This window comes from Malus sylvestris, chromosome 10 (assembly GCF_916048215.2).
Source record: "Malus sylvestris chromosome 10, drMalSylv7.2, whole genome shotgun sequence".
NCBI lineage: Eukaryota > Viridiplantae > Streptophyta > Magnoliopsida > Rosales > Rosaceae > Malus > Malus sylvestris.
The window spans coordinates 37,437,155-37,462,017 of record NC_062269.1 but is presented as its reverse complement, the minus strand read 5'-3'; the positions used below and the strand labels follow the sequence as shown (position 1 = coordinate 37,462,017).

At 38.4% G+C, this 24,863-nt stretch overlaps 2 protein-coding genes and 1 long non-coding RNA gene across 4 annotated transcripts; 1 reads left to right on the top strand and 2 right to left on the bottom strand.

Moving 5' to 3' along the window:
• The first annotated feature begins 3,056 nt into the window (after positions 1–3,056).
• Positions 3,057–10,536, top strand: LOC126587992 (ABC transporter B family member 9-like). Of its 2 annotated transcripts, XM_050253107.1 has the most exons (12): positions 3,058–3,441; positions 4,093–4,147; positions 4,237–4,412; positions 6,100–6,321; positions 6,429–6,667; positions 6,841–7,366; positions 7,474–7,747; positions 7,836–8,502; positions 8,578–8,806; positions 8,889–9,155; positions 9,249–9,512; positions 9,720–10,536. In XM_050253107.1, exons 1-12 carry the CDS (start codon positions 3,172–3,174, stop codon positions 10,365–10,367), a joined length of 3,837 nt encoding a protein of 1,278 aa, XP_050109064.1. In that variant the 5' UTR covers positions 3,058–3,171; the 3' UTR covers positions 10,368–10,536. The 2 variants fall into 2 exon arrangements, with proteins under 2 accessions (XP_050109063.1, XP_050109064.1); XM_050253106.1 differs by having other exon boundaries at positions 3,057–3,441; positions 8,889–9,512.
• Positions 10,537–11,674: 1,138 nt separating this feature from the next.
• On the bottom strand, positions 11,675–20,663 carry LOC126584139 (ABC transporter B family member 9-like). The gene is made up of 12 exons (XM_050248607.1): positions 20,170–20,663; positions 19,606–19,660; positions 19,306–19,481; positions 15,970–16,191; positions 15,623–15,861; positions 14,936–15,461; positions 14,556–14,829; positions 13,803–14,469; positions 13,499–13,727; positions 13,148–13,414; positions 12,800–13,063; positions 11,675–12,599 (listed from the first exon to the last, which is right to left on the bottom strand). Exons 1-12 carry the CDS (start codon positions 20,437–20,439, stop codon positions 11,952–11,954), a joined length of 3,837 nt encoding a protein of 1,278 aa, XP_050104564.1. The 5' UTR covers positions 20,440–20,663; the 3' UTR covers positions 11,675–11,951.
• Positions 20,664–21,644: 981 nt separating this feature from the next.
• LOC126585263 (uncharacterized) lies at positions 21,645–23,613 on the bottom strand. Its single transcript, XR_007610390.1, has 2 exons — positions 23,572–23,613; positions 21,645–22,806 (listed from the first exon to the last, which is right to left on the bottom strand). It is a non-coding gene; the product is annotated as an uncharacterized LOC126585263 (long non-coding RNA).
• Between the last annotated feature and the right edge of the window lie 1,250 nt (positions 23,614–24,863).

The window sequence follows — 24,863 nt, the reverse complement described above, 5'->3', positions numbered from 1 at the left end:
AAAATCATGCTTTATGAAATCATAATCAAGTCGCTGAAAACTCCGAAGGAGTCACCTAGACATCCAACGGCTGTTCCCATTCAAACCACCAAGATTCCCAAACACCATCGTTCATATATACATTAAAACTAGGGCTAGAGGGAAGCAGTTTGGCCGAAACCTACATAAGTAACCAAACAGGAAGTAGTCTCCCAAAGCGGATTAACCAAGTAGAGCCACCATTGAGAAAGTAACCAAGTAGGTAGTGACCCCCCCCCAATGCGGATTAACCAAGCAGAGTCACTACTACATCTGTTAGGAAGTAATCACCCAATGCGGATTAAGCAAATGGTGTGCGTTGAAGACAACGTTACAGCCTTACAATATATTTTGATTTTTTTTTTTTTTTTTTTTGGTTCCATACAGTATTTTGATTATAGCTACATTGTTCGGATAAGATATGGTGACAGAATTAGTGAGATTCACGTAGTCTAGTACCAATTAAAAATAATAATTACGTATGTGATTTACTTTCCTTCCTAAGTTCCTATTTAATATGTCTAAAACTATATACAGGTATCAACTGCTTTTACAAATATAGTATCGAGACACCAACTTGCTAATTAGAAGCTTGTAGCTCAGGTTGCTGCTTCAATGCTTCGATTGAAGAAGAACCACTCACTTTGATTTCTTCATTACATCGTTGAAGAAGAATCACTCATGTTTCTTTGTTCATTATAATTGTTTTCCTAGTAATGAAATGATTATTCTTCCTATTATAAAACAAAAAAATTGCATCCGAGTCTTAGTTCGATTTCCTCTTCTCAATATCATATTTACAAATATTTGTAATGTGAAAACTTGCTAACTATTATGTTGTTTTTAATTTTGTTACTACTAATCCAAATGGTCTTGAGTCTCCCTTTGACAGTTTCTATGTTGTGAAGAATCCACATAATTAATGATGCAGATTTCTCATTATCTGGCAACATATGAAAGCCAGATCCTTTTCTGTTTCTTTTCCATACACTATGTCCCTTTCTTCCTGCCTTTTTTTATTTTTTCAATCACAAATCCTAACAGTTTGAAGCTCATTCAAACGGAATCCAATAGCCAAAGTCGTTTTTTCTTTTCCTCAAAAATCTGATTTTGAATTAGTTTTTTTTTTTTGTTTAAATTTAGTGAATTCGAAGAGTTTGCTAACAATCCTTTTTATATAATACAAAAATCAGCCTTCATGCACGCGCGTGTAGAAGGCATTTTGTGAATCACATCGTGCTATACATGACTTATACGTTTTAAATGTATTTATATGAGTGAATAGAAAAAAGGAAAGTCAAATATTGGAAGTAAATGAATAATCTTAGATCATATTAGAAGAAACCCCTTAAGATAGATAATATCATTTGTTCAAAAAAAAAAACATTTGACAACTAATTTAATCACATTATTATGCACGTGTGAATGACCTCTTTTATAACTGATATTACACGTCTATCAAGATATTTTGAACTTGTTTAAAAACAGAGAAAATAAAATTTAAAAAATAACTGATAGAATCACATTATTACTAGCCTATTGTGAGGTACTAATTTAAAAAAAAATTGTACAAAAAAATTTAATTATTAAAAAAACATTGTTAAAATGATAAAAATACGCCTACCACATTTGATGCATTATTTTGGGTTGCTTTTGAAGTTTTTTGTTTGAGGGGCATTTTGTCTAATTATTTTTGGTGAAGCTTGTGACACCAAAAAACAATATTCATTAGACTTGTTGGCTTTATATATATATTATACAAAAATAATTGGTATGCACCATCCAGCATATTCGATTTCCTTTATCTTAACATTTAACTATTTAATCCACTAACGTTATTATTTGTCAAGAAAAATATACAAAAAAAAAAAAAAAAAAATTTGAACAAACGATAGTTTCCATACTAATAGGATGGGGGGAGTGGGCTAAGTCTTACAATGAGTCTGTCATAATTATGTGGTTCAACTTCGCCTTTGGTGATAATCGAATTTAAGACCTCTCACTTACAAGTAAAGAGAAATATCACTAGACCGTAATAATAATTGACTTTTTTTTTTTGCTAACAATAATAATTATTGTTAAATTGAATTAAAATTAAACTATTTGACAAAAAAAATTAAATTATATTAAATAGAGAGAGGAAAGGAGAGAAAGGAGTCGTAATGTGAGGAAACGGTAAAATCTACGCAGCAACTGATTAGTAGGACTCTGATGTATATGTTGCATCTAGACACCAAACCCTCCTTAACTAAGGTCATTTCCAACCGAATGATCCAGAGAGTCGAAAATAGTCTGAAAACCATCTCCAACTGAGAGCTAAGCCAAAGGGCTCGTGAGCCCCACAGGATAAAAAAGAGCCAAAGGGCCAACCGGCTGGCCCAAAGGAGCCAGCCAATTAGCCCCGGACCGGGCCATAAATTTGAAACCAGCAGCTAACTGACATCATTTACCATGATTTGAATTTTTTTTTAGGCCAATTTTTTTTATAAAATATTTAATTATAGGCCAAAGGTATGGTTAGTTCAATGTTGGGGTGTTTCTTTTATAGGCATGTTTGGTTGCTCAAATCTCTCCCATGGCCGATGTGGGAGTCTCCCACCCACTATTATAGGTATGTTTCCAAAGTTCATTTCTTCACTTCCTTTTTTCTTTTTCTTTTTTTTTATACTCTAAATAAAATCTCTTACATTTGACTTGAAATATATATGTTGTAGTTTTTAAATTTAAGTTATTGTAGTTTTTAAATTTAAATAATAAATTATGTTTGGCCCTCGATTGGAGATTATTTTTTGTCACGTGACTATGTTTGGCCTTATGGTTCTTTGGTCATCTGTTGGAAATTGTAAGCACTATGGTTGTACACTATTTATTAAAATAGTAATTTCTTGAAGAACTAGATGGCTAAAATGAACCCTCTGACCCTCGTTCGGTTAGAGATTGCCTAATCAAGTTGTCCTAGTTTTACACTCTTTTTTCCTTTTCCATCTCACAACACCACACCATAAAGCACATCGGGCACACAAAAAAGTTGATATCTCACTTGTCCTCCTGCACAATTCTCCTCATCAAATAATAACAAAGGAGAGCGGTCATCTGCTCCAGAGAGAGCCCGAGAGAGAGAGAAATCGTCTTCTTCGAATTAGGGCAACCACCATGGAAGGAGGAAGAGGAGGAGGGGAAGGCAACGCAGAAGTTAATAATAATAATGGGTCACAAGAGAAAGCAGATCAAAAAAAGCAGAAAGTCGCCTTCTATAAGCTCTTCTCGTTTGCAGACCGTTTGGACGTTGCGTTGATGATCGTTGGAACGATATCTGCGGTGGGGAATGGACTGTCGAAGCCGCTCATGACTCTTGTGTTTGGTAATCTTATTAACACCTTCGGTTGCACCGATCCTGGTCACATCGTTCCCATGATATCTAAGGTACATATACATTTATTTTTAATACATCGATATTTTTACACTAAGGGGAGGAATAGTTCGATTAAGCCATACAACGGCCAGCTTAATTTAGTATCGAATTCGTCATACACGAGATTCGAACTAAGATCTCACACTTTCAAGTGAAGAGAAATATCATCAGATCGTAGTACTGAGTGACGGGTACATATATACATTTATATACGTACATGCATTCGTATTCTTGATTACAAGAACATTAGGATTCTTGGTGGTTTTTTTTCTTCTTTTCTTATTTGATTGGAACAGAAATGCAGGTTTATTTCTTTTTTTTTTTTTGGTAAAGGTTATATATCATTTTATCTTTTTTTTGGGAAAAGATTATATTTATTTCTCAAAACACTGAAAATCATTAGAACTCAAAGAGTGTACGGCTTTCTTTGCGTTTCTTGAAAGTTCAAAAGGGCCCTATTCTTCTATCTATCTTTTTTTTTTTCTTTCTTTTTCTACCATAAAAAGAAAAATATATATTTCTTTCAATCACATTAAGCCAAAAATCATGGCGACCAAAAACTGTGAATACGGCATCAAACAAAACCACTTTTTCTAGGTTACGTCTCATGCACGTACTTCTTTCCAAGTCATTTTTTTCTCAAATTTTGTTTTTTGTTGCAGGTGTCTCTAAAGTTTGTGTACTTGGCCATTGGCACTGGAGCTGCAGCACTTCTACGTAAGTCTCAATAATTCTAAATTTGTTAATTGGGAATCTTTGTTTAATTACACCAGTAGGTTGATTAAATTGTTTGTGTGAATTTGCAGAGGTGGCATGTTGGATGGTAACAGGAGAAAGGCAGGCTGCTAGAATTAGAGGCAAGTACATGAAGGCAATTCTAAGGCAGGACATTGGCTTCTTTGACACTGAAACTAGCACTGGAGAGATCATTGGCAGGATGTCTGGGGACACCATTCTTATTCAAGAAGCCATGGGGGAAATGGTAATTAACTTACTTTGTTTTTTTTGCTTAACTGCTAATTAATATACTTAATCGTTTATAGTCACCTAATTAATTTTTAACTTTTAATTGAAGACAGTGGGTCAAAAAGGTCCTTAAATTTGTTCTCCAACAGTCTGACAAAATGCCTAAATTGCGCCTGAGATTGTGCCGCAAGCTGCAACTTCCATGCGCAAGTTGCTGCAGCTTTGTTTTTTTCTTTGTCTGATTTGTACTGTTGGAATGTAAATTGGTTCTGATTGTTTGATTCAAGTTACAATGGTGGTCTACTTAAGCCATTAGAACAAGCGTAAGGTCTAGATTCAACCCATCTATGTATCAGTTATATGTCTTAGATTTAGTCAAGTGCCATGTCCTTATAGATTATAATGTGCGTGGTAGGGGTGCAACTGGGGCAGGTTGGAAGGGCGCAACCTAATCTTAACCCAACTTTTACAATTTAGGTTCGGGTTCGGGTTCGGGTTGGGCTCCATTCAGGTTCATTTGAGCTGGGGTTTAATTCGGTTAGGGTTTACTTGGGTTGAGTTCGGGTTACCTAACTTTTTCAAGTTTAATCTTGTAATATCTTAGTTTCCAAGAATTTCTAAAAAAAATTAAGCCAAGTAGAATCAAAGCTAGCTAATTTTAATTTCATAAATCAATCTACTATAAAGTTTTAGGATTCAGAGACTACGAATACGGGGTGAGTAATCAAATCCGCTTATTCCCTAAAAGCTTAAGTAATTATAAAGGGTAATTTATTAAAAAAATATTAGAAAGGGTGTTGGTTTTTGGACTGGGATCACTTGGGTGCAGTATAAGCATTAATTGATACGGGCTACAATTTGGTTAGTCGAGTTGGGTTGGGTTGGATTGGGTTGGATTGGCAAATGATCAACCCAACTCAACCTAATCAATGAAAGAGTCGAAATTGGGTTGGGTTCAGGCAGATTATAACTAAAAAAAAAACTCACTTGTTCGAGTTTAAAGTCGAGTTGGACATGGGCGGCTTCAGATTGGCCCAACCCAAATTGCACCCCTAGTGTGTGGCTTAGATTGGATCTAGTGGCAATGATGTAAGAGAATGTTTTACACTGAGCTCTCCAATGATTTGAGCAGCAACCTTTACACAAAAATACATAACCTTAAACATAAGCCACAACCTTATAGTGTGTGTGGCTTAGGTTGATGCTCAATCAGCTCGTTCATTCCTTCTTCCTCAACATTTTCAAATCAAGAAATCAAACAGAACAACCCCTAAAATACTAAAATCCAACATATACGTCACAACGTCTCAAGGCAATGTAATCTAACTGAAAAATGTTAGCAGCATAATTTACTACAGAATGAAGTTTTGAGGGCCTTTTTTTTTTTTTTTTAATAATCTTTTGTTATTTATAATTTAATTAGTTTGGTCCCTGTCGACACCTTATAATGTTAGGGAAAAACACTTAAAACTCCAAACTTTTGAGGAAAACCCGTCATTTGTAGTGCAATGGCATGGTAATAGTTGAGTCCGCAGGTTTATTTTTCGGTTCAAATTAGTGCTTTAAGTATTTCTGACAATGAAAGGGAGTTTAATTTGAAGGGTTTGTTGTGAAGAAGTCTTCTTACTTGTGGTTTCATTTGGTCTTCACTTTGACATGCATATATGTATGTATTTATAGAAGGGTTTGTTAATTTGTGGCAGGTGGGGAAGTTTATACAACTTTGTTCTACTTTTCTTGGTGGGTTTGTGATTGCTTTTGTCAAGGGGTGGCGGCTCACTGTTGTATTGCTGGCCACCATTCCTGCCATTGTCATTGCTGGGGCAGTAATGGCTACTATCATGTCGAGAATGTCGTCCCGCGGACAGTCTGCTTATGCAGAAGCTGGCAGTATAGTAGAACAAACAGTTGGTTCCATTAGAACAGTAAGGCCTTGATGCTAAACCTCTTTAATTTAACATTTCAGAGTTCATAACTAATTACATTATATATCTTAATTAATTAATGTGTGAAAAATAAAAATGTGTTTCAGGTTGCATCTTTCACTGGGGAGAAGCAAGCAATTGAACAGTACAACCAGAAGCTAAAAGTTGCTTACAATACTATGGTTCAACAAGGGTTAGTCACAGGGATTGGACTCGGAATATTTATGCTTGTCATCTTCTGCTCATACGCGCTTGCGGTATGGTATGGATCCAAAATGATCATCAAACATGGATATAATGGAGGCCAAGTTATCAATGTTATATTTGCACTCATGACTGGTGGAATGTAAGTATATATACCGGTTCCTGATTCGGTAATGTCATGACATATTATATTGTGCATTGTATAGAACCATGTTCAATGTGCATGCTTAAATATCTTTCGTAAATGTTTTCGTGAATTTAGATGATGACATTTTTCACTTCCTGATACATTTTGATTGTGGCTTGTTCGATTAGGTCACTTGGTCAGGCATCACCGTCTTTGAATGCATTCGCATCAGGGAAGGCTGCTGCATATAAAATGTTTGAGACCATCAGCCGAAATCCAACTATCGATCCCTACGATACAAGTGGAATTGTATTGCAAGATGTTAAAGGTGATGTCGAACTCAAAGACGTGTATTTCAGGTACCCTGCCAGACCACACGTGCAGATCTTTGCTGAGTTCTCATTATATGTTCCAAGTGGCACAACCACTGCCTTGGTTGGGCAGAGTGGAAGCGGGAAGTCGACGGTGATCGGGCTAGTAGAAAGGTTTTATGATCCAGAAGCCGGTGAAGTACTTATAGATGGCGTGGACTTGAAGAAGTTGCAGCTTAAAGCGATAAGGGAGAAGATCGGGCTGGTTAGTCAGGAACCGAATCTCTTTACAACAACTATAAGGGAGAACATAAAATATGGGAAGGATGATGCAACAGATGGGGAGATTAGAAAAGCAACTGAGCTCGCAAATGCAGCAAAATTCATTGATAAGCTACCCCAGGTAAACCGACTTTTTATGCAGTTTTTCATAATCTTACAAAGTTCTACTTTGACCTTTTTTTTTTGGAGTTTGGTATCTGTAACATGAAATCCTGCTTTACTTTACAGGGGATCGACACAATGGTAGGTGAGCATGGGACATCTCTATCTGGTGGACAAAAGCAAAGAATTGCAATTGCAAGAGCCATTCTGAAGAACCCGAGAATTCTTCTTCTTGATGAAGCAACAAGCGCTCTGGATGCTGAGTCCGAAAAGATTGTTCAAGATGCACTGGTGAACTTGATGTCAAATCGCACAACCATAGTTGTTGCGCATCGCTTAACAACTATTAGGAATGCTGACTGCATTGCAGTGGTGCACAGAGGAAAACTTGTGGAAAAAGGTAATTACAATATGCGTGCCTGCACTATCATTCTCAATTTTCGACAAACTTGATCCTTAGCCTAACGTTTCCGTTGGATTGAGTATAGGGACTCATGATGAGTTGGCCAGAGATCCGGAAGGGGCTTATAGCCAACTAATCCACCTGCAAGAAGGATCGAAAGTGGACAACGGAGCACAAACCTCTGATCCGAATAGAGTGGATACCAGCTTAGATATACATAGGACTATGCTCAGCTCTGGGAGCCGGAGATTATCAATGAGAAGGTCTATAAGTAGAGGCTCATCAGGTGGCCGGCACTCATTCACTGTTGGCTTTGGCATTCCCGGTCCAATTGATGTCCAAGAGAATGAAGTAGGACACGAGGACGATCATGACAGACCTAAGGTTGATCCCGAAAAGCGCAACACAGTTTCAATCCGAAGGCTGGCCGCCCTTAACAAACCCGAGGTTCCAGTTTTGCTTCTAGGAGCCATTGCTGCAGCAGGGCATGGAGTACTTTTCCCTATCTTTGGCTTACTACTCTCGAAAGCCATTGGAATGTTCTACGAACCGCCCAATGAGCTAAGGCACAATTCTAGAAAATGGGCGTTAGTTTATGTAGGTTTAGGTTGTGCTGGTCTGTTGGTGGTTCCTGTGCAGAATTTCTTCTTTGGAGTTGCAGGTGGGAAATTAGTGGAGCGAATTCGTGCCTTGTCATTCCAGAAGGTTGTGCACCAGCAAGTCAGTTGGTTTGATGACCCTGCAAATTCAAGGTATGTTAAAAGAAATAGTAATTTTGGCGAGTTATGAACTCTCAATATTTCAACATAAATCTTGTGTTCTTTCAGTGGTGCCATTGGCGCAAGGTTATCTACGGATGCTTCAACCATTAAGAGTCTTGTTGGTGACGCCTTAGCGTTGATTGTGCAGAATATAGCAACAATCATGGCAGGGCTGGTTATAGGTTTCACAGCTAACTGGAAACTGATGCTGGTAGTTTTAGCCTTTTCGCCGTTGATTCTTCTGCAAGGAACACTTCAGGCAAAATTTCTTAAAGGGTTTAGTGCAGATGCCAAGGTGAGAGTCTTGCCCCAAGAGTTTTTATTTTGTCAAATAAAAAATTTGTTGAATGTAATTGTAACGTTTTGACTATCTGCAGATTATGTACGAAGAAGCCAGTCAAGTGGCAAACGATGCGATTGGTAGCATCCGAACGGTTGCATCATTTTGTTCTGAGAAGAAGGTGATGGAGGCATACGAGAAGAAGTGTGAGGGTCCGTTGAAGCAAGGAGTACGGTTAGGAGTAGTAAGTGGTTCAGGTTTTGGCTTTTCATTCTTCTTAATGTTCTGCACAAATGCGTTGATATTCTATATTGGAGCTGTTCTTGTGAAACATGGTCAAGCTACATTTGAACAAGTATTCAAGGTGAGATTTTGCTGTTCTTGTTCCTTAAATTACTCCTTAACTTCTTCGACAAAGTGCTTCTACTCTAACTCTAACAAATCATTTTTTTCTCAGGTTTTCTTTGCTATAACAATCACTGCAATGGGGGTCTCACAAGCTACTAGCATGGCTCCTGACTCCAACAAAGCCAAGGACTCAGCAGCTTCGATATTTCGAATTCTCGACAGCAAGCCTAAGATTGACTCGAGCAGTGATGAAGGCATAGCGTTATCACTTTTAATTGGAGAAATCGAGCTTGATCATGTCAGCTTTAAGTATCCTACACGTCCGGATGTGCAGATATTCAGAGACATTTGTTTGAAGATGCCCTCCGGAAAGGTAATTACCACCACCAGTTTGTTGTGAGTCTGTCTGTTTTGTTTATTTGCATTTGAGTTATGGGAACTGGTTTCTGCAACACCGCTGTTTTGGCATTTGAATTTAATAAATCAAAGGAGAATCAAGGGGAAAAAGTAAACAGGGTGTGTGGAAATCTTTTCCCTTGTGTTATATATATGCATACTTAGCTTAAAATTCCATCTGCAGACTGTTGCTTTGGTTGGAGAGAGTGGCAGCGGGAAGTCAACGGTAATAGGCCTCATAGAGAGATTTTACGATCCTGATTTAGGTCGCGTGCTACTAGACGGAGTAGAAATCCAAAAGTTCAAGCTAAACTGGCTGAGGCAGCAGATAGGGTTGGTTGGTCAAGAACCAGTTCTCTTCAACGAATCCATTCGTGCCAACATTGCATACGGCAAGCCAGGAGATGTTACCGAGGAAGAGATCATAGCAGCGACAACAGCAGCTAACGTGCACAATGTCATATCTTCATTGCCTCAAGGCTACGACACCTCAGTAGGTGAACGAGGGGTTCAGCTATCAGGAGGTCAGAAGCAAAGAATCGCCATTGCGAGGGCTATACTCAAGGACCCAAAAATCCTTCTACTTGATGAAGCTACAAGTGCACTGGATGCAGAGTCCGAACGCAAAGTGCAAGACGCATTGGACAGGGTTATGGTGAACAGAACAACAGTTGTAGTTGCGCACCGTCTTAGCACGATAAAAGGAGCAGACATAATTGCAGTGGTGAAGAATGGCGTGATTGCGGAGAAGGGAAGCCATGATTTCCTAATGAAGATCACTGACGGGGCTTATGCTTCTTTGGTGGCACTTCATTCCAGCTCAAACACATAAAAAGATAAAGAACTTAGACAATCCGAAGCCGAGTATATGTTTGGTATTGCATCCGTAAGCCACACATTGCAGTGGATGGATGTGCGATTGCAGAAACTGTAAGCTAAAGATGTTTTGAGTTTGTGTTTTGACATGAGTTTAGTAATTAATTGCGTAATCATTGGTAAAATTTGAGCATTTTTCGCACTTGATTTTTTTAATATTTCTTCATTTTTTAGTGACGATAAGCAGCAACTCAACTGTCGAGAAAGATTTGCATTAGTAGAATTTGCATCTCAAATATGGGTCTGTCTTCAATGGATAATACCTATTGTTGAAAATAAATAAATAAAACATTTCATTTGAAAAAATAAATAAGTAAAATTAGTTCACTAAACTCAAATTTGGTTTGGTAACTTAATCAAACATCATCTCCATATAACTCATCTCTGGACCATTAATTTTAAATTTAGTTGATTCCAAATTATTTTAGGACTTTATCATCAGTCTCATAGATAATATCGCAACGAGTTCATAGCATTTTTGGAATATTTTTCTGGCATATAAAAAAAATTAAGAATTTTTGGAACGGATGGCCAGCTGCCAGAAGTGTTGCTATGGTTGGGAAATCATGGATTGTTTCTCAGCGTCTATGGAGGCTTGCTTTGCCCTGGTCATCGTTTTTGTTCTCATCTTTGCCATTCTTGGCACAGCTTATGGTTTCCTTGCGGCCGCCATGGACCATGGCTATCCAAAAATCGCTCATCCTTTGGCCTCAAATTTTGATGCGTATTCTCTCTCGAGCAAAACTCCCTCCATGCACGTCGGCTACGTGAAAGAAAATAACACTTACAGAGAATCCAAGTCCGGAGAGGAATGTTGTCTCAACTGAGAGGACGAACGATGTTGTCAGTAGTCGGCATACTAGTAGCGATGCCACCCTAACAAGACGGATGTGGAAGCAGAGACGGATGATCAAGCGGCTCATCCGGCTAGACTGAAGGAGGCTGCTGGATGAAGAATGAATGAAGGTATAAATTTTCATGAGTTTGAAAAAGGAACACTAGATAATTTGAGTTGGTAGACTGAATTGTGAGTTGTTAATCTGAGCTGTGTTGTAGGGTTGTAAATCGTTTTGAAACAACTCGAACTTGCCTTTAAGTTTGGGTTGTATTTGGCTCGTCGAAATTCTGCTTGTGAAAGAAACAAACGAAGCTTCAAGCTTGACCATTGGTATGCTCAGTTCCCTCCTGTGGAGGCTCCCAACAAAGAGAAGCATGAGTACGTGAAGGCTTGTGTGAAGAAATTATATTGGAACCAAACATCACTACAAACAATCAGGAACACGAAATTATATTAGATAGGCAGCCGGTTAGGCTTAAATAACTTAACACCAAACCAACACTTAACCTTAAACACTCTTCAGTGGCATCCATTTAACGTGCCACATAGCGTGATTAAGTACTAAACTCATGTCCAAACACAAACTTAAACATCTTTAGCTTACAGTTTCTGCAGTCACACATCCATCCACTGCAATGTGTGTCTTAGGTATATAATACCAAATATATACTCGGATTCTGGTTGTCTGAGTTCTTTATCTACTTATGTATTTGAGCTGGAATTAAGTGCCACCAAAGAAGCATAAGCCCCGTCAGTGATCTTCATTAGGAAATCATGGCTTCCCTTTTCCGCAATCACGCCATTCTTCACCACCGCGATTATGTCTGCTCCTTTTATCGTGCTAAGGCGGTGCGCAACTACAACTGTTGTTCTGTTCACCATTACCCTGTCCAATGCGTCTTGTACTTTGCGTTCGGACTCTGCATCCAGTGCACTTGTAGCTTCATCAAGTAGGAGGATTTTCGGGTCCTTGAGTATAGCCCTCGCAATGGCAATTCTTTGCTTCTGACCTCCTGACAGTTGAACCCCTCGTTCACCTACTGAGGTGTCGTAGCCTTGAGGCAATGAAGATATGACATTGTGCACATTAGCTGCTGTGGTCGCTGCTATGATTTCTTCCTCGGTAACATCTCCTGGCTTGCCATATGCAATGTTGGCACGAATGGATTCGTTGAAGAGAACTGGTTCTTGACCAACCAACCCTATCTGCTGCCTCAGCCAGTTTAGCTTGAACTTTTGGATTTCTACTCCGTCTAGTAGCACGCGACCTGAATCAGGATCGTAGAATCTCTCTATGAGGCCTATTACCGTTGATTTCCCGCTGCCACTCTCTCCAACCAAAGCAACAGTCTGCGTATGGAATTTTAAGCTAAGTTTGCATATATATGACTGAAGGGAAGAGATTTCGGCACACCCTATTTACTTTTTTCCCTTGATTCTCCTTTGATTTATTAAATTCAAATGCCAAAACAGCGGTGTTGCAGAAACCAGTTCCCATAACTCAAATGCAAATAAACAAAACAGACAGACTCACTAGTGGTGGTAATTACCTTTCCGGAGGGCATCTTCAAACAAATGTCTCTGAATATCTGCACATCCGGGCGCATAGGATACTTAAAGCTGACATGCTCAAGCTCGATGTCTCCAATTAAATGTAATAATGTTACGCCTTCATTACTGCTCGAGTCAATCTTAGGTTTGCTGTCGAGAATTTGAAATATCGAAGCCGATGAGTCCTTGGCTTTGTTGGAGTCAGGGGCCATGCTAGTAGATTGTGAGACCCCCATTGCAGAGATAGTTACAGCGAAGAAAACCTGCAAAAAAAAAAATGAATCATTAGAGTTAGAGCAGGAGCACTTGTCGAAGAAGTTAAGGAACTGTAGCAGCAAAAATATCACCTTGAATACTTGTTCAAATGTAGCTTGACCATGCTTCACAAGAATAGCTCCAATATAGAATACCAATGCATTTGTGCAGAACATTAAGAAGAACGAAAAGCCAAAACCCGAACCACTTACTACTCCTAACCGTACTCCTTGCTTCAACGGACCCTCACACTTCTTCTCGTATGCCTCTATCACCTTCTTCTCAGAACAAAAAGATGCAACCGTTCGGATGCTACCAATCGCATCGTTTGCCACTTGACTGGCTTCTTCATACATAAGCTGCAGATATTCAAAATGTTACAAGTACATTCAACAAATTTTTTATTTGACAAAATAAAAAAACTCTTGGGGCAAGACTCTCACCTTGGCATCTGCACTAAACCCTTTAAGAAATTTTGCCTGAAGTGTTCCTTGCAGAAGCATCAATGGCGAAACGGCTAAAACTACCAGCGTCAGTTTCCAGTTAGCTGTGAAACCTATAATCAGCCCTGCGATGATTGTTGCTATATTCTGCACAATCAACGCTAAGGCGTCACCAACAAGACTCTTAATGGTTGAAGCATCCGTAGATAACCTTGCACCAATCGCACCGCTGAAAGAACAAAATATTTCAGTTGAAATATTGAGAGTTCAAAGCTCGCGAAAATTACTTTTTCATTTAACATACCTTGAATTTGCAGGGTCATCAAACCAACTGACTTGCTGGTGCACAACCTTCTGGAATGACAAGGCACGAATTCGCTCCACTAATTTCCCACCTGCAACTCCAAAGAAGAAATTCTGCACAGGAATCACCAACAGAGCAGCGCAACCTAAACCTACATAAACTAACGCCCATTTTCTGGAATCATGCCTTAGCTCATTGGGCGGTTCGTAGAACATTCTAATGGCTTTCGAGAGTAGTAGCGCAAAGATAGGGAAAATTACTCCATGCCCTGCTGCAGCAATGGCTCCTAGAAGCAAAACTGGAGCCTCAGGTTTGTTAAGAGCAGCCAGCCTTCGGATAGAAACTGTTTTGCGCTTTTCAGGATCAACTTTAGGTCTGTCATGATCATCCTCGTGTCCTACTTCACTCTCTTGGATATCAACTGGACCGGGAATGCCAAAGCCAATAGTAAATGAGTGCCGGTTACCTGATGAGCCTCTGCTTATAGACCTCCTCATTGATAATCTCCGGCTCCCAGAGCTGAGCAAAGTCCTATCTGTATCTAGGCTGGTGTCCATTCTATTCGGATCAGAGGTTTGTGCTTCGTTGTCAACTTTTGATCCTTCTTGCAGGCGGATTAATTGGCTGTAAGCCCCTTCCGGATCTTTGGTCAACTCATTATGAGTCCCTATAACCAATCCAACGGAAAAGTTAACTTAAGGATCAAGTTTGTTGAAATTGAGAATGATAGATTGGCACGCGTATTGTACTGACCTTTTTCAACAATTTTGCCTCTGTGCACCACTGCTATGCAATCAGCATTCCTAATAGTTGTCAAGCGATGCGCAACAACTATGGTTGTGCGATTTGACATCAAGTTCACCAGTGCATCTTGAACAATCTTTTCGGACTCAGCATCCAGCGCGCTTGTTGCTTCATCAAGAAGAAGAATTCTCGGGTTCTTTAGAATGGCTCTTGCAATTGCAATTCTCTGCTTTTGTCCACCAGATAGAGATGTCCCGTGCTCACCTACCATTGTGTCGATCCCCTGAAAAGGAAAGCAGGATTTTATATTACAGATACCAATCTCCCCAAAAAAAGGTCAAATAGAACTTTATAAGATCATGAAAAACTGCATTAAAAAGTTGGTTTACCTGGGGTAGCTTATCAATGAATTTTGCTGCATTTGCAAGCTCAGTTGCTCTTCTTATCTCCTCATCAGTTGCATCATCCTTCCCATATTTTATGTTCTCCCTTATAGTTGTTGTAAAGAGATTCGGTTCCTGACTAACCAGCCCGATCTTCTCCCTTATCGCTTTAAGCTGCAACTTCTTCAAGTCCACGCCATCTATAAGTACTTCACCGGCTTCTGGATCATAAAACCTTTCTACTAGCCCGATCACTGTCGACTTCCCACTTCCACTCTGCCCAACCAAAGCAGTGGTTGTGCCACTTGGAACATATAATGAGAACCCAACAAAGATCTTCACGTCTGGTCTGGCAGGGTACCTGAAATACACGTCTTTGAGTTCGACATCACCTTTAACATCTTGCAATACAATTCCACTTGCATCGTAGGGATCTATAGTTGGATTTCGGCTGATGGTCTCAAACATTTTATATGCAGCAGCTTTCCCTGATGCGAATGCATTCAACGATGGTGATGCCTGACCAAGTGACCTAATCGAACAAACCACAATGAAAATGTTTCAGAAAGTGAAAAATGTCATCATATATATTCACGAAAACATTTACGAAAGATAGTTAAGCATGCACATTGAACATGGTTCTATAATATATCATGCCATTACCGAATCGGGAAAACCGGTCTATATACTTACATTCCGCCAGTCATGAGTGCAAATATAACATTGATAACTTGGCCTCCATTGTATCCATGTCTGATGATCATTTTGGATCCATACCATACCGCAAGCGCGTACGTGCAGAAGATGACGAGCATAAATATTCCGAGTCCAAGCCCTGTGACTAGCCCTTGTTGAACCATAGTATTGTAAGCAACTTTTAGCTTCTGGTTGTACTTTTCAATTGCTTGCTTCTCCCCAGTGAAAGATGCAACCTGAAACACATTTTTTATTTTTCAAACGCTAATTAATTAAGATATATAATGTAATTATTTATGAACTCTGAAGATTTGAATTAAAGAGGTTTAGCATCAAGGCCTTACTGTTCTAATGGAACCAACTGTTTGTTCTACTATATTGCCAGCTTCTGCATAAGCAGTCTGTCCGCGGGATGACATTCTCGCCATGATAGTAGCCATGGTTGCACCAGCAATGACAATGGCAGGAATGGTAGCCAGCAATACAATGGCTAGGCGCCACCCTTTGACAAAAGCAATCATAAAACCACCAAGAAAGGTAGAACAAAGCTGTATAAATTTCCCCACCTGCCACAAATTAACCAACCCCTCACTATAAATGCATATATGTCAAGTTGAAGACCAAATGAAACCACAAGTAAGAAGACTTCTTCACAAACAAACCCTTCAAAACTCCCTTTCATTGTCAGAAATACTTACAGCACCGATCTGAACAGAAAAATTAACCCGCGGACTCAAGTATTATTATGCCATTGCACACCAGATGACGGGTCTTCTTTGCTATTTGAAGGGTTTTTTACTAACATTATAAGATGTCGAGGGGGACCAAACTAATTAAGTAAATTATAATTAACAAAAGGTTATAAAAAATGAACCCTTCAAAACTTCATTCTATACTGCTAACGTTTTTCAGTTAGACAACATTGCCTTTTGTGACGTATAGAGACAAAGAACTTGCACAAGGAAGCAGCAGCTCGCGGCACAATCTCATGCGCTATTTAGGCATTTTGCCGTGCTAGTGTTTGTATGTGTTTGTGGATTGTTTTGATGAGATTTGAAAATGAAATCCTCAAGAAATACACATCACTCTCTGCAACTAAGAGTGTTGGAAATTTATATTATAATGTTTATTGGATATTATTATTTAATTTCAAAATATTAAATAAAAAAAATAATCTTGTTTATTCTCAATTGTTGTGTCTGATGCAAAGAATTGCATCATATTATTTGTATATGGGATGTGTAGTTTGATGAGTGGTGTAGGTTACATAGATGCAAAGTTGCATCTTTTCACCAAACAACACAATGGGTTAAATATAAACCCATGAAACCATTATCATTAAAGGTAGAGAAAATTAGAGTTAATTTTTATTCTTGAGAAATAGGATTTCCTCACTTTGTTTCACTCATTCATTGTTAGTTAAATTTTGAGTCGTGTCTTGAGAGTACGAAATATATTGGGTTCGCCAGAGTCCGAAGATTGAAGTTCTTTGACTTCGGATTATAGATTGTTGAATCCTGAAAGATGGACGCCTACCAAACTACCGCAGAAGGACTAATACTTCAACACTCCCTTCTAAACTTCTTCAAGATTTAACTCCAAGCAATCATCTGAGCATGTAAAATATATCCTTTGGGAAGGCATTTGTGAAAATATCATACAATTGCTCAGACTTGCAAAGTTCACCCTTAACAACTGATGCATAATTGCAAGCAAAGAACATATTTGTTTCTTCTCTAAGTTCTTTGGCATAGTGTATTTACTGCACTATCTTACTTCTGTAGTCCTTGGCAATGTGACCAAATTAATCACACTTATGATATTTTGGTTTTCCTTTGAACCAACACTCACTAAAATGCAAATTGCCGCAAGTCCTGCAACTCTCTTTCGAATTTTCCCTATTTCTATTATACTTCACAACTGCATTAGGCTTCTCATTAGGTTTTACATATCCTCTTTTCTCCTTGTTCTTCCCAAGCTTCTTGCCCTTGAAACCACCAACCTATGAGCTACTATTTGATTGAATACGAAGACTAGCGAAGGCCCTCTCATTCACATCTCCATCTTCAGCATGTCTCGACAATCTTTGTTCAAAACCCCTGAAAGTTGATACAACCTCAGTCGGATCTACCTTACTAATTTTCATAATTACCTCAATCACAAATACCATATTATCATATGTTGGGATAAGACTTACCAATGAGTTCTCTACCATCCTCTTATTAGACACTTCACCATACATTTTCATTTAGTTAGTCAATCCAAACTGCCTAGTCAAATAATCAGACAATGCTTCACCATTTCTCATTCTAGCATATTCAAAATCATGACGAATACCTTGAAATTTCACAGCCTTCTGTGAATCACCCTTGTACTCTTGCTTCAAGACATTCTATGCCTCCTTTGTTGTTTCTTGATTTGCAATTAGAGGGAGAATCTCATCGCACACAGCTCCATGAATCAATCACAATCCCCTTGCATCTCTTGCAATGAGGTCATTTCTTTCTTCGATTCAGTTGAGGTTCTTCATTGAAAACCTATAAAACTAAATCACAGATTCACACTCCTTGATTCAAGTCGAACATGGCTCTAATACCATGTTAGTGTTGAAATTTTTTAGATCGACGAGCCTGGGAGGGCCCCACTCTAACGACACCGATATTGTCCCCAGCTTTACCACATGCCCAATCCGTCAGGTATGGGGCTTTACCACAAAAAGCCTTGATATTAGTTAGAGTGAGATAATCCTATTTAAAGTCATTGCTTTTCTTTACCCCCACCGATGTGGGACTGTTAACACGCCCCTTCATGTGAAACCTCATTTAGTGGTTCACGCGTGGAGATTCACACATCGGCAATTAAAACTTAGAGGTCGACTTCAATGGAGTCTAGACTTGTTTTCAATCTTTTCAGGAAATGACTCTTAAAAACTCAAATGTCAACTCTATGTTAAGAGTCCAAACTTGTTACCAAGCCCACACTTCCTGATGACAAGCCTTTGGCTTGCATGGGCCCGTAACTGTAGGCTCTGATACTATGTTGAAATTTTTTAGATCGACGGGCTCAGGGTGCCCCACCCTAACGACATCGATACTGTCCTCAACTTTACCACCTGCTCAATCTGTCAGATGTGAGGTTTTACCACAACATGCCTCGGTATTAGTTAGAGTGGGATAATCCTATTTAACGTCGTTGCTTTTCTTTACCCCCACCGTTGCAATTCCCTCAATCGAACTCATGTTGCAACTAAGGGAAGATAGCCGTTGCAATTCCATGACATTTGCAGCATGAGTTCGATCACGTGCACAACACATAATCACTTAAACACTCACAGCTACTATGACAACTGACACAACACACACTCTTAAAATGTTATAATCCTAATCATCTATTACATAACAAGAACAACATGAATTAAAACCCAGAAATGAAGGACTTCAAAGGATAAAATCTGCAACAAGACTTAGTTGGAGGGCAAATTTAAGGACCTTTGCCCAACTGTCTTGAATTAAAAGTTAAATATTAATCAGGTGCCTTTAATCGGTTAAGAGTTGTCTTAGATCAATGAATGAGAAGGAAGAGAGTGAATAAGGCACAGGAAATGAAGTCATCCAGTTAAGTAGCTAGATTAATTAGCAGTTAACCAAAAAACAAAGTAGCTTAATTAGTAAGTTAATTACCTTTTCCCCCATGGCTTCTTGAATAAGAATGGTGTCCCCAGACATCCTACCAATGATCTCTCCAGTGCTAGTTTCAGTGTCAAAGAAGCCAATGTCCTGCCTTAGGATTGCCTTCATGTACTTGCCTCTAATTCTAGCAGCCTGCCTTTCTCCTGTCACCATCCAACATGCCACCTCTGCAAATTCACACAAACAATTTAATCAACCTACTGGTGTAATTAATCAAAGAATTAAACCCGATTAACAAAATAAATAGAGGAAGAAAAATAGAAAAAAAAAATTAGGATTATTGAGACTTACGTAGAAGTGCTGCAGCTCCAGTGCCAATGGCCAAGTACACAAATTTTAGAGACACCTGCAACAACAACAAAAAAAAAATTAAATAAATAAATAAAATCGAGAAAAAATCACTTGGAACATGAGAAGTAACCTAGAAAAAGTGGTTTTGTTTGATACCGTATTCACATTTTTTGGTCGCCGTGATTTTTGGCTTAATGTGATTGAAAGAAATATAGATTTTCCTTTTTATGGAAAAAGATAAAACAATAGGGCTCTTTTCAACTTTCAAGAAACGCAAAGAAAGCTGTACACTTTTTGAATTCTAAAGATTTTCAGTGTTTCGAGAAATAAATATAATCTTTACCACAAAAAGAGAAATAAATATATTATCTTTACCAAAAAAAAAAAAAAAAGAGAAATAAACGTGCATGTGTCTATTCCAATCATAGAACCCAGAAAACTCAGAAACCCAAAATCTCGTTGTATTCGGAAGAAAGGAGGAAAAAAACCCAGAAAACCAAGCATCTTGATGTTCTTGTAACCAAGAATACGAATGCATGTATGTATATACAGGTATATATATACCTTAGAGATCAAGGGAACGATGTGACCAGGATCGGTGGAACCAAAGGTGTTGATAAGATTACCAAACACAAGAGTCATGAGTGGCTGCGACAGACCATTCCCCACCGCAGATATCGTTCCAACGATCATCAACGCAATGTCCAAACGGTCTGCAAACGCAAAGAGTTTATAGAAGGCCACTTTCTGCTTTTCTTGATCTGCTTTCGCTTGTGACCCGCTATTATTATTAACTTCTGCTTTTCCATCTCCTCCTCCGCTTCCTCCTTCCATGGCAGTTGCCCTAATTCGAAGAAGATGATCTCTCTCTCTCTCTCTCTCTCTCTCTCTCTCTAGAAGATGATCGGTCTCCTTCGTTGTTGTTTGATGAGGAGAATTGTGTAGGAGGACAAAGTGAGATATCAACTTTTTGTGTGCCCTATGTGCTTTATGGTGTGGTGGTGTGAGGTGGAAAAGGAAAAAGAGTGTGTACAACTAGGACAACTAGTTAGTTAGGCTAGAGATTTTTCAGTGCGCCCCTAATACATATTATTCAAATATATTTCCACTTAAATAATAACAGGTAATTTAATCAGTCATGTTTTGATCAAACTGAAAAATTTGTCATTAGTCAAAAGATGATTTGGTGTTTGGATGCAACATATACATCAGAGTCCTACTAATCAGCTGCTACGTTGATTTTTATCGCTTCCTCACTCTAAGGCTCCTTTTTCTCCTTTCCTCTCTTTTTTTTTTCAAAATTTCTCCTTTCCTCTCTCAATTTAGTTTAATTGTAATCCAATTTAACAAGAATTATTATTGTTAACAAAAAAAAGTTATTATTTGTTGACAAACAATATTATAAGTTAATTAAATTATCAAAAATTAGGAGCCTGAAAAATCGGTAAAAATTAAACTTAGCACCAACGTGCATCTTCAATTTTTCAAATTTTTGTTTAAATAAAACAACTCAAAAAGCACGTTTACGAGAAAAACCGAATTCGACAATTGGATTCGTATGAATGACCTTTAAACTGTTGAGATTTGTGAAGGAAGAAAGGGACAGACCGACCGACCGCATGCAAAAGCAACAACAATTACATCGTTTGATAATAAAGAAATCAGCATGAGAGTTTCTTCTTCAATCGAAACATTGAAGCAGCAACTTGAGGTACAAAATTCTGCCAATTAGCAAGTTAGTGTCAATTGATATCTATATAGTTTTACAAAAGTAACTAATAATATGTTTATTCTTTTGATATGCTACATATTGAATAGGAACTAAGGAAAGTATATCACATACGTAATTTTTTTTATTTATTTAAATGGTACTAAACTAGGTGAATGATGAATCTCATTACTTCTGTCACCATATCTTATCCGAACTAAGGAGCATTTGAACGTATGTTTTATTATTTTAATATGCTCATTATGCCCCTAATCATCTCTTACGTGTTTTTTCTCATTCAATTCTAGTTAACTTTCATACTAAATGTTACTTTTATAATTTTGAGAAAAAATTTAACCAATATCGTTACACACCCCGTCCCGAAGGAGGGCATGCTGGCCGTCACGTGAGAGTGACGTAACCATTTGCACAGTACGGAAGCTTTAAGATACAATTTATAAGTTGATACACCCGAAGGTGAGTCCTAATTTTGTCCATTCTGTCAGAACACCGTCGAATTCCTCGTAGTCACCACACCTTTGTGATTCCTGAACCTGGAGGGGCGCAAAACCAAAATTGAGTGGGTCAGTAAAACAATTCTTTTCCAAATCCAAACATTTCTCAAAACGTTGTAACCCCTCTCCGTAAAACCTGTATACTTTCCCAGAAATGTAAAATATAAATATACATATATATTCTCAAAACTTCATTTTTACTATCTCAACATTTTCTTTATCAATCATGCCATGCCATGTCTAATTCAACAGTTAAGTATGGATGCATCAACAATAATCATATCAGGTGCAAGAAAGTAATCAACCGGAGGCCCTCTAATAGCCCTGTACGGTTGAACCTAGAGCTCAAAATCTATCACTATCACTCTGCCGGAGTCACCTCTGTGACCTGTACGGCCTTCTGCACATAAGTTACGCTCTAGTGCTTTCTCATCAATCATCTGTGCACATAATCTAAGGTCACCCACCAGTCGAAATCTCACTAACACTCTTCGACTGGCCCGTCGCACCCACTCCGCGTGGACTGTGCGACCAGCATCTACTTGGATCCAAGGCGAGCGTGCGATGCGGTGAATACTATAAGCACTAAACTATGGTGCAGGATTTGAGCTCAATATACATCAACATCATCATAACAGTAATTAAATACTCACCTGATACTCACCTGTGCGTCCGCCGCACCATTCATTCATATGCATCATATCTCAATTCATACTTTTCATATCATTTCATGCATGGCAATTCGATTCACATTTCTATATACTTTGCATATAATTTTATGCATGGCATCTCAATTCACATCTCAATATACTTTTCATATAATTTTATACATTGCATTTAAAGCATAATTTCATGCATTTTCAATTTCTGGGAAAACGGTAAGTATATATGTATACGGAAAACAAAACTGCCCACTCACCTGGAGTTCGCCCTACAACTCCCTAGCACAATACGCCAAGGCGTCATGACGATCGGCGCCTAAAACAATGATCAATTCCAACCTCAGAATTCATTTCGATAGAATATATATAACTTATATAAAATACGTCACTACGTAGTTCGATCCGGAAGATCCACCACTCAGATTTTCAATCCATAACTTCCAGAGGTCCACAATATATCTCTAGGATAACATCCTAAAATTTCATCACCATCCAACGGTCGGATCTCCGTCAATTAACAAAACTAAGTGACGGTTAACATTTTATTTTATGAACTTACAACTCCAATTCCGGAAGATCCGTAACTCGGATTCCCAATCCGTAAGTTCCAATAATCCTCAAACATTACGTATTGCAACGTATCAAATTTTGGTGATGATCCAACGGTCGGATCGTCAATTCATATTTTCACCTAAATGCAAAAACTATAAAACGTTATTTGAACACCTAACCAACAATCCTTAATAACTTTCTCATACGGTGCTCAATTTGGGTATATGAATATACCACAGTGATCTACTCGACGTCACGGACGTCGACATATTTTTAAAATAAATTTTTAATGTAGCACGCGCCTCCACGCGCCAAGGAAGGCACGGGTCCACGCGCCCCCACGCGCACCTTCTTCTTCCTTGGGTCGCCGGACTGGTTTTTCCGGTGACCGGAAAACTGGGGAATTTTCAAATGCTTCGTTCTCCTTCGTTTCTCAACCATTTTCTTCGTATAATATATCAAATTGAAGCCCCAAACATTTAGAATCACAATATACTACTTTAAAGCTCTAAAAACCAGGAAATCTCACCGGAAAAATTCCAAGAAAACCGGCCAAAGATGAACCACGTGATCCCGACGTCCATTTTGTTCAAACGAGGCACTCCGAGCCTCCTCGTGACCTCCTTAGGCTCACTGTGAGCTTGTTTTAGCCTAAAACGTAGTCATTTAGAAGATCATGAACAGTGCCATTTCACGGGGCTTTAAAAACTAGGGTTTTTCGAAATGAAACTCACCTGAATTTGGTATCCCCGTGTTCGTGAAGTCCTCATGATCACGATGGTAGTCTTAAATTGGACGTTCGTGGAGGTTTGATTGAGGTTGTGTGTGAGTCCGTATGTTCGAGAGTAAGAGAGAGAGTGAGAGAGTTTTCTGAGATGAAAGAAGAAAAAGAGAGAGAAGGAGTTACGGGTTTTAGGGAGGGAAATAAGGAATGGGGATCCCACGTGGTCCTTTTCCAATCCCCAACTCCAAACCACAAAATTTTAACCTAAAAATCTAAGTTTCATCCTTATTAAATTCCATTTTATTTTCAAAACTTAGGAACCTAGATAATTATCAACTTGAGCTTCACATACTTAGTATTTCTTAAGGGCAATTTCGTCCATTCATAGCCACGAATGTAATATTTTGGAACGGGCTGTGACATATCGAGTGAAAGAATACGTGATAGATAATTAGGTGTATGATTATCATACATTATAATTTATGATTATGAGCAAAAATACTTCATCCGAACTATGCAGCTAATCCATGTATACTGTAACGTCATCTTCTACGCAGACCATTTGCTTACAGAAGTCTAGAAAATTATCTTGGTAGATTTGCCATTATTGCTTCTTAAATTCACAATCACAAGCACCAGGATGCACTCTTTTCTAGAAGAGCTTCACATTTCAGTTTTTCACTTTGTAGTGAACAAAAAATGCCAACAGGACCCTCTCTAGATCCTTTCGGTAAGTATTTTAGAGATTCGTAAATTATGTATGTTCATCGTATATTATGCGATCAGTTTTTTATCAGATATTATTTGTATTTAATTTTAAATAAAAATATTTAAAATGATTTTTGATCTTACGATGTACGATAAACGGATATGATTTATGGATCTCCGAGATCCTCACAAAAATGATCCGGTGAGAATTCGGATTCCAAAAAATGCACGGTTGAATGATAGTTTAGAATTTATTTTCTCCTTTTAGTATGATGTTACCGTTTATTTTATGTAGTACTGAGCAGTACGGATTAGTATTATTATGGGCGGAGCTAGAAATTTTTCACCGGGTAAGCTAGTTTAAAGTTTAAATCTTTATGAACAAAGAA

Coding starts and splice junctions, on each gene's coding strand:
- LOC126587992 (XM_050253106.1), top strand. CDS start 3,172: ATGGAAGGAGGAAGAGGAGGAGGGGAAGGCAACGCAGAAGTTAATAAT. Junction 6,668..6,840: donor GCACTCATGACTGGTGGAAT/GTAAGTATATAT, acceptor TTGTTCGATTAG/GTCACTTGGTCAGGCATCAC. Junction 7,748..7,835: donor AGGAAAACTTGTGGAAAAAG/GTAATTACAATA, acceptor GATTGAGTATAG/GGACTCATGATGAGTTGGCC.
- LOC126584139 (XM_050248607.1), bottom strand. CDS start 20,439: ATGGAAGGAGGAAGCGGAGGAGGAGATGGAAAAGCAGAAGTTAATAAT. Junction 19,661..20,169: donor TCGTTCCCTTGATCTCTAAG/GTATATATATAC, acceptor TTGTTGTTGCAG/GTGTCTCTAAAATTTGTGTA. Junction 16,192..19,305: donor AAGAAGCCATGGGGGAAAAG/GTAATTAACTTA, acceptor AATTTGTGGCAG/GTGGGGAAATTTATACAGCT.